At 45.4% G+C, this 8,413-nt stretch overlaps 2 protein-coding genes across 2 annotated transcripts; both read left to right on the top strand.

Moving 5' to 3' along the window:
* The first annotated feature begins 2,310 nt into the window (after positions 1-2,310).
* LOC117184832 (protein split ends-like) lies at positions 2,311-3,314 on the top strand. Its single transcript, XM_033383821.1, has 3 exons — positions 2,311-2,528; positions 2,797-2,952; positions 3,116-3,314. The coding sequence occupies exons 1-3, from the start codon at positions 2,311-2,313 to the stop codon at positions 3,312-3,314; spliced, it is 573 nt and encodes a 190-aa protein (XP_033239712.1).
* A 3,546-nt stretch (positions 3,315-6,860) lies between these two features.
* Positions 6,861-8,413, top strand: Sodh1 (Sorbitol dehydrogenase 1). Its single transcript, XM_002137636.3, has 6 exons — positions 6,861-7,013; positions 7,071-7,104; positions 7,171-7,640; positions 7,702-7,920; positions 7,983-8,104; positions 8,161-8,413. The coding sequence occupies exons 1-6, from the start codon at positions 6,960-6,962 to the stop codon at positions 8,342-8,344; spliced, it is 1,083 nt and encodes a 360-aa protein (XP_002137672.2). The 5' UTR covers positions 6,861-6,959; the 3' UTR covers positions 8,345-8,413.

The following is an 8,413-nucleotide window of genomic DNA, read 5'->3' as shown; positions in this document are numbered from 1 at the left end:
CAGAGTGGTAGAGGTGGCAGTGTGGCGGTGGTGGCGGCGGCGGCGGCAAGAGGCAAAGACGACGCGGCGATAGCATGAGGGATTACAGCGCGTGATTTATATGGGATTCCGAAGAAATATGGGCGAAATGTGTCGGCAATTTTTATTGGACATTTTAAAAAGGCGAGTAAGATGTTCTCTGCTCTGTTCTGTTCTGTTCTGTGTACCCGCCCTCCTCCTAATGTTGTTGCCTCTGTGGCTCCTGGGAATACGGAATATAAGAAACTGCGGCAAAAGTAGCTGCTGCTTGAGATGGTTGGGGGTTTTTTGGGTGGTGTGTGGCCATACACACACACACAGGCACACATATTTTCCATCGCGGCAGCTGCTCCCCTCAGCAGAGTAGAGTCGAGAATTTTCCCCACTTGATTTTCCGTTGCGTAGTTGGTAAGGAAGTCGCGTTTCATTCGTTCTCGCAGAGGCTCTAACGAGCCCCAGCGAATATTTATGATCAGCCAGGGTTGCCCTGCCTCCCCAACAACACACAAAAAAAAAGAAAACCGGGGTATGCGGATGGAGTGGTCCAAAAAGTTTACCCAACATTCGGTTTTTTGGCCTTTTCAGCGGTTTTGCATTAATTTAAATTTCCCAAAATGCAAATGAGGCAATTTCTTTGAAAGCCAAAAAGAAGATGCTTAGCTGTTGGGTTGCAACCCTTCAGGGTTGCCAGGCCAATTCCAGCCTTGACAAATTGCACGAAAAGCCCACGGAAGGCGTCCATGTCCAGGGGATTTGCCCCTGCCCCTGCCCCTGGCCCTGCCCCATCTCTGATTTCTCTTTCTGTAGAATGGCGTCAAAATGATTTAGTTTTTACTTCCCCGCCAATTGTTAATGCGTCACTTAATTTAATCGTCGGGAGGGGCACAATTTTAAATATTTCTTCCGTGTCTCTCGTTTGCTGTGGAACCTTGTGAAAAATATATCTGCAACTCCAGGCACGTTGTAATGGAAATTAATTAGGCAAGTTCCTCCCCAGACAATGGCAGAGGCAACAACGACCCAGCAACGATGGCGATGACTGTGAAAATTGCCCTCGGCTCTCTATATCATTTTTAATTTAGTGGGCGCCCCCCTCTATGGGACATAATGCCAAGTAGTACGACTACGAGTATGTATAATTTATATCCGCCAATGTGTGAATTAACGAGCAGATGTCGGCATGAGTCGTCGACAACTGAAGGACGGTTGGACGGGTTTTTGAGACTTCTGGTAAACGGAATAAATATCTTATAAATGGTGGAATAGATGGCTAGAAATATGAACAACAGAACTGTACTTAGAGCTTTAGGCAAGCCATTATCCTTAGGTTTGGAACAATCTATAGATATGGGAATTTGGTGGAGACTGTTCCATAAATTAAATTCCCTAATTAAATTTTGAAAAATTCAAATTACTTCCTTTGATATCAGAAAAATCCTAAAAAACCTTTTCTTATATTTAAAAATTCACCACTCAACGAAAAAATATCTTAAAAGAGATCCTTGCCATATTACACGTTTTTTTCAGTACTTGACTTGAAAGAGTGTACAAAATGGTAGAAAACTTCAACTTTGACTTGATATATCTTCAGGTATAGCCATGGTATCGAAACGAATCAAAAATTATTTGAAAGGCCATATATTTATCTGTTTAAGATCATTAATAGTTTGGCTATTGGCGCTGTGGACATCAAGTGAAAATTATAAAAGTGTGCAAAGTCACCAAATCGTGATTTTTAATTTTTTTTTAGTTTTTAAGGGTACAATGGAAATTCTTAGAATAAGGATATGATCTACATAACCAGGCTTATAATACATTTTTTTTATTTAGTTCAAAAGCAATACTCCTGCTGAAGAATGTCTTCGCAAGCGTATGCCAATATTATTATAATCCCTAAAAAGAGAAATATCTCAGAGATATATAAGAACTGTGAATGTTTACTTCGGTTAAGATGATTGTGGAGTGCCTAAATATATAGATGAGGGGATCCAGAAGGGCTATACTCTTTCTCTAGACCCACATAAATGGCAAAAACCATGTCCCCGAAAAAGTAATATCCAAGCTTTTCCTTTGTCCGAGTCATCAGGAAAGACCTGCGATCTGTTCCCCCTATTTCTAGCACTTGTTTTCCCTATAAGTAGTACTCGTCCGGCGAGTACGTCCAAAGATTATTGTCTGTGTCTTTTGTGAATGAAGAACTTCCGGCAGTTTTCGGCCATTAGTCTTAATACACGCATGGAAATGAACAGAAATTTGCCCAATAAAAGTTCGATGCCATAAATTAAGAGGCGAATGCCATTGCCATCCTTGGGTTGGCGCATCCTGCGCCATGACCGGGCGCCAGCTGCCACACACACCGAAAGGAAGAGGAGTGTGAAGCAGTGTGGACGGTGTCCTGTTGTTGACCAGGAGAAAGGACGTGGACGTGAACGTGGACACACCGTACCGGAGGACCGGACAACCGGAGACCCAAAGGCGAGATATGCGATCAGTAAATACGTTTCCGTTCCGTTTGCTAATAAACTTCCTCTTCAGCTTTAATTCTTAAATGGTCGCCAGATGGTGATGGATGCTTCTCCTCTGCCCCTCCCAAAAAAAAAAGAAAAACAGGAGATAGAAGGCAGGGCGGGCCGTGGGCAGAGCGCTGTGGGGTTGGGGGCATAGTCATTACTCTCAGCTGGTGCCGTGCTGGGTGTGTGTGTGCTGTAAACTCGCAACACTTTGATGTTTTCAGAAATTATTTCATTTTCTATATCCTCCACACTCTGGATGCTGCAGGACGCAGGACGCAGGACTGGTACTGGTACTGGTCCTGGGACAGGACGCGGACTTTAGATTTATGGCCGGGAGACAGACAAAGTGTCTGCGGTTCGGTCAGAGCCTTCAAGGCGACGCCGACGACGACGACGATGACGACGAATTCTGCGGGCTTTTGTGTGTATCGTTCGGCGCTCATCTCGGATGCATCCTGTGCGCCCCAGGATCCCTCGCTACTTCGCTCCAAAAACTGCAAACACACACAAAAAAAAAATGTTGAAGAACAAGGGGCCAAAACTTGGCCCTGGGTCACATGTGAGTCAAAGTAAGCCAGAGGCAGGCTGAAGGAGCAGCAGGAGGAGGGTCTCCGAAGGAAGGAGCAGCAGGAGGAGGGTCTCCGAAGGAAGGAGCAGCAGGAGGAGGGTCTCCGAAGGAAGGAGCAGCAGGAGGAGGGTCTCCGAAGGAAGGAGCAGCAGGAGGAGGGTCTCCGAAGGAAGGAGCAGCAGTGGGGGGAATATCTGAAGGAAGAAACAGCATAATCCGAAGGATGAAGGAGGAGCAGTTGCCCCACACGAAGAAGGAGCAGTAGAAGGACCCTCCACCAGCAGTAGCAGAAGTCCAACTTTTTTTGCTGCAGCAACGGAATTGCAATTCTCAAGACGAAAGTGCAACGCTGGCATTTGAACCCGGGGAGCAAAACCGGATGTCGGAAGCACTCCATTCAATCTGCAAACAAGCGTCGCTCTGAAAACTGCAACGAAATGAGAAATTCATTTTTTATTTAAATTTCAAGGAGAGAAAAACATCCTGGCACCCCTGATCCTGCAGTCTAGCAGTCTCTCTGGCTTTTCCACTGTCGCTTCCGGCGCGAGGAAGATGAATGCCTCCGACGGCAACGGCAACGACAACACGATGACGCCAATAGTTTTTTCCCACCCAGTCTCCATGGAGGTCTCCTCTGGCTGGCCTCCGGGGGGGGTCCTCAAGTCTTGTTGATTTTAGCCAAAAACCAAAGAGGGATTCAGCAAGGATTTCCCCGGTGGGAGGTTTCTTTTGGGAATTTAGGAATTTTTTAAGAGGCTAACAATAATGCCCTTAATTGCATTTATAAATATTTTAATTGAACTTCACATTTAAAAATTAAATAAATAGTCAGGAAAAAAAAAACACGCACAGTCGTCGTATTTCAACAATTATATGCAACTTCATTAAATTCGCGCATAACTCATGGATGGAGTTTTTCGAAAAAGTTTGAAATTGCAAACGGAATCGGACGAAGCGAAGCGGATAAAACTGCCACACCAATCAAACGATTCGACGCGTGGCATACCCCTTAATCAAATTGATATCAAATGATGAATATTCTTCATAAATTCTACATCATTTGTCAGGGTTTTGCCAGTGAAATAAATATTATAAATAAATTATTATTAATCTGCTTGGCTGCCAGATAACATAGTTTGATGTACAGGGTATCTTGGGGGCATCAAAATCGAGTGGAAAGTGTGGTGCCGGCCGCCCCTCAAAGAGGGTTTGTGGAAGGTTCGACGGTGGCTGGTCCATTGGATGACCGTTTGGTGTTGGCGTTGCCAGAGTGCGTTTATGGTTTGATGATTTACAGTCACGGCCATAAATATTCGCACGGCCAGTGTGCACATTATTCGCGATTTATGCCGGCCGGGCCCGGCTCCATGCATAACTCATGCAACAGCACATGTAAAATTTATGCAATTATTAATTTAACACGCCTGCAATGACCTCTGGAAACCCCACAGCCCCCCCTGCCCTACTAGATCATCTCTGTGTTTCGATGCTCTGAGAGTCGCGTGTAACAGGGCCTATCAATACGGATCTAATCAGAGCATTTAACGGCACTCTGACACCACACGGCTCCCCGCACTGGAAGAACCAATTTGTAAGGCTGTAAATGGAGAGAGAGAGGGAGAGAGTAAGGGTTATGGCCCCCACTGCCACACCATAATTTACTCGACGAGCAAAAACACTCACGGAAAAATAATAAATGTCCAATATGTTAGCCCAGCCCTGGCCAACGGGGGAGGGAGCCAAAGGAAAGAACAACACTCTCCAGCACACATTCAGGGCACAAAATCGACATCAGTGACAGAAGAAACAACAACAACAACAACAACAACAGAAGCGCAGTAGCGGAAAAAATTGTATGTATACGAAAAAAACATATACAACGAATTGTTTATACCCTTTTAAGGGTAGAAAACCATCAACAGTATCCTTTAATCAAAGAATCACGCCATTGCGACATGCTCACACGCACATTTTCCTTATCTTGTTGAATTCGTTCGTCTGCGAATTCTGCTCTACTATTTTGCAGGTTTCTGGCAATATTCCTCCCATTTCCTAATAAATATACGAAAAAAATGTTCATCGGTAGATCCATTTGGGAGTAGTTAAAGCAGGAGGTGGAAGATATACAAATAATGATCTAGTTACTCTTCACAATCATAGAATAAATATGTTAGAAAAAGAAGATCAGGTTCATATGGCCTCCACTGTTTATGCTCGTCAGGATCCTATAAAAATAATCGATTCAGAGTTGCATTTATCACATCTCATCTAAATGAGAACTTCCTCTAGTAGGGCATAGAAAAGCATGTCCATTCGGCATATGTGAAACGAAGGATGATAAGGAAGAGCAGTGGTGGTCAAAGTCCTGTGCGGAAAAGATGGAAAGGAAGCTGCTGGCGCGTGGGGGAATGGACAGGGCCACCTGCTAGGCTCTGGCCCCGGGACCGAGTGCATGGCAGTGAAGTTCCTCCATTGCGAACATGGCCAACATGTCGCTCCATTAATTTGCCATAAAACAGAAGTGGACTAAAATTTGTTTGTAGTTGTTGTCCAGGCAAAAAATTACAAATGGTTCCGGCTCCAGGGGGAGAGAAACATAGACCAGCGAGGAGGGAGAGAACTGCCCTGTTGAGGAGGTCAAAAGCTAGGGGTCTTCTTATTTATGGGCACTGGGCAGAGGCACAGGCGCATTCTCTGATGTTCTGTTAAATGTCCGCAATGACACATTGAGGACACCCACTATTTTGTTTTTTGTTTGCCCCAGAGAAGGGCATTATTAGGGCTCGGCTCCAAAGATCTATTCTATTTTCATTTCCATATATGTATGCATATGATTTGCTCAAGAGATTTGTAGATAAGCTGAGCCCCACCCCTAATCTGACTGCAATTTGCACACAATAAATGTAAGCGAGCAAAAATAAGAGGGAACAGAAATAACTTGGAATTTAAGAGCGGGGGCTGCCGACTAGTGGATACCCTACTTCCAAGATAATGCAAGAAAACAAGGCACTAGTTACTCTTAATAAAGGTTATACTATATAGTCGATAAGCGACCATACAGACTATAAAAGCTGTTCTATGGCGAGGGACTTTTCATGATGTCCTGCGCGGGGTTTTAGTTCTCCTTTAGGCTATTCTTAGTCTCTTACCACGTCAGGATGCCTACCTATTGGTATTCAAACGTGTTATAGCAACTAATACACAGTCTTTGGCGAGGCATAACGTAGATCGAGACTCGAGACCCTTCCAGGTATGGTATAGTCTTTGCCCTTACTCTTCGGTAACAATCGGTAAATAGGTGGACAATAACCTTATATACAAATCTACCAACAAATAGCCGGCTTTTTTTGAAATTGTGCCTTCCACAAATTAAGTTTTTGTTGAAAAAAGTGGAAATTATATATAGTCTATAAAGTGAAAAGTTCGTTTCCACTGTATGTTTCATACATCTACACTGGCACGATATACCCCCAGTATTCGAAGAGTATTGGCTATAATAAATGTACAGTTGATCGCTTAGAATACATGACTGTCGCACCACACCCACTTCCATCTATAGAGAGGCATACCCCTCGATTTTCCACCTTTGATATCTGTCCGAACTGTCTCGTTATTCAATCAAAATAAATATAAACAACAAAACAGCTGTTTTCAAGTGTTTTCGCGATAACATTTGACCGCTGATTCCCAGGGAGGCCAGTCGATTTGTCTATTATCGCCTGCACCGACGTAGGTGACCCCTCCCCGAGGCGCTATCAGAGCGCGATAATGGCCAATAGCTAGACGGTTTGCTGATGTCTAAATCAATTCCAAATCGACAGGCAAAGCGTGCGGTTCGGTGAATTAATAGAACTACTAAGATGGCAAAGGACAATCTGACAGCAGTGCTCTACGGCATTGAGGATATGCGTTTGGTGAGGCATGGAATTTTTCGAATTATAGAATTCCTATAGCTCTCGTTTGTTTTCCAGGAACAACGTCCCATTCCAGTGATAGCCGATGATGGTAAGTGCTAGAGAGAATCGTATTCTACAGATGATAACAGTTGAACTTGAATTCTCCTTGGATCAGAGGTTCTACTGGCTATGGATAGTGTGGGTATTTGCGGCTCCGATGTGCACTACCTCAAAGAAGGACGCATTGGTGACTTTATACTGACCAAGCCCATGGTCATTGGACATGAGGCTGCCGGAGTTGTGGCCAAATTGGGCAAGAAGGTGACGAGCCTGAAGGTGGGCGATCGTGTGGCCATCGAGCCGGGTGTACCCTGCCGCTACTGTGATCTCTGCAAGCAGGGAAAGTACAGTCTCTGTGCGGATATGGTGTTCTGTGCCACTCCGCCGTACGATGGCAATCTTACGAGGTACTACAAACATGCCGCAGACTTTTGCTTCAAGCTGCCGGATCATGTGTCCATGGAGGAGGGCGCCCTGCTCGAGCCCCTCTCGGTCGGTGTCCATGCCTGTCGTCGTGCCGGCGTCGGTCTGGGCTCTCGAGTACTCATCCTGGGCGCTGGACCAATTGGTTTGGTCACCATGTTGGTAGGTCATCCGAGGATTCAGAAGGATATGCTATAGGAGACTTATCATGCCCGCTTTTTAGGTTGCTCAATCCATGGGCGCCTCAGAGATTCTCATCACTGACTTGGAACAACATCGTCTGGATGTGGCCAAGGAGCTGGGTGCCCATCACACGCTCCTGCAGAGAAGAGATCAAAGCGCCGAGGAGGTGGCAGCGATCGTACGCCGTACAATGTCGGGACCACCGGACAGATCCATTGATTGCTGTGGTGCCGAGAGCAGTGCCCGATTGGCCATTTTTGTGGGTGGAGACTGACCCTTTTTGGAACTCAAAAAACTAAGTTTTTTCCATCCCCTTTGCAGGCCACTGTTTCCAGCGGAGTTGTGGTGATTGTGGGCATGGGTGCCCCGGAAGTAAAGCTACCCTTGATCAATGCCCTGGCCCGTGAGGTGGACATTCGTGGTGTCTTCCGCTACTGCAATGAGTGAGCAATCAATAGATTGATTGATAAACATATCCTTTAACCTGTCTGCCTTTCAGCTATGCCGCTGCCTTGGCTCTGGTGGCCTCCGGCAAGGTCAATGTCAAACGTCTGGTGACCCATCATTTCGACATCAAGGACACGGACAAGGCCTTCGAGACCTCGCGCAAGGGCTTGGGCGGTGCCATCAAGGTGATGATTCACGTGCAACCCAGGAACACAAACAATCCCGTCAAGTTCTAGATTTTCTGTCTCTGTACATACTCGTAGACGTATAAGTTTCCACTTTAGCTAGTAAACTTTTGAACTGTA

The sequence above is a fragment of the Drosophila pseudoobscura genome, chromosome 2 (genome assembly GCF_009870125.1).
Source record: "Drosophila pseudoobscura strain MV-25-SWS-2005 chromosome 2, UCI_Dpse_MV25, whole genome shotgun sequence".
NCBI lineage: Eukaryota > Metazoa > Arthropoda > Insecta > Diptera > Drosophilidae > Drosophila > Drosophila pseudoobscura.
This window is presented reverse-complemented; position numbering and strand designations above follow the sequence as displayed.

Coding starts and splice junctions, on each gene's coding strand:
- Sodh1 (XM_002137636.3), top strand. CDS start 6,960: ATGGCAAAGGACAATCTGACAGCAGTGCTCTACGGCATTGAGGATATG. Junction 7,014..7,070: donor GCATTGAGGATATGCGTTTG/GTGAGGCATGGA, acceptor TTTGTTTTCCAG/GAACAACGTCCCATTCCAGT. Junction 8,105..8,160: donor GTCTTCCGCTACTGCAATGA/GTGAGCAATCAA, acceptor TCTGCCTTTCAG/CTATGCCGCTGCCTTGGCTC.
- LOC117184832 (XM_033383821.1), top strand. CDS start 2,311: ATGCCATTGCCATCCTTGGGTTGGCGCATCCTGCGCCATGACCGGGCG. Junction 2,529..2,796: donor AGTAAATACGTTTCCGTTCC/GTTTGCTAATAA, acceptor TGGATGCTGCAG/GACGCAGGACGCAGGACTGG. Junction 2,953..3,115: donor GACGAATTCTGCGGGCTTTT/GTGTGTATCGTT, acceptor AGCCAGAGGCAG/GCTGAAGGAGCAGCAGGAGG.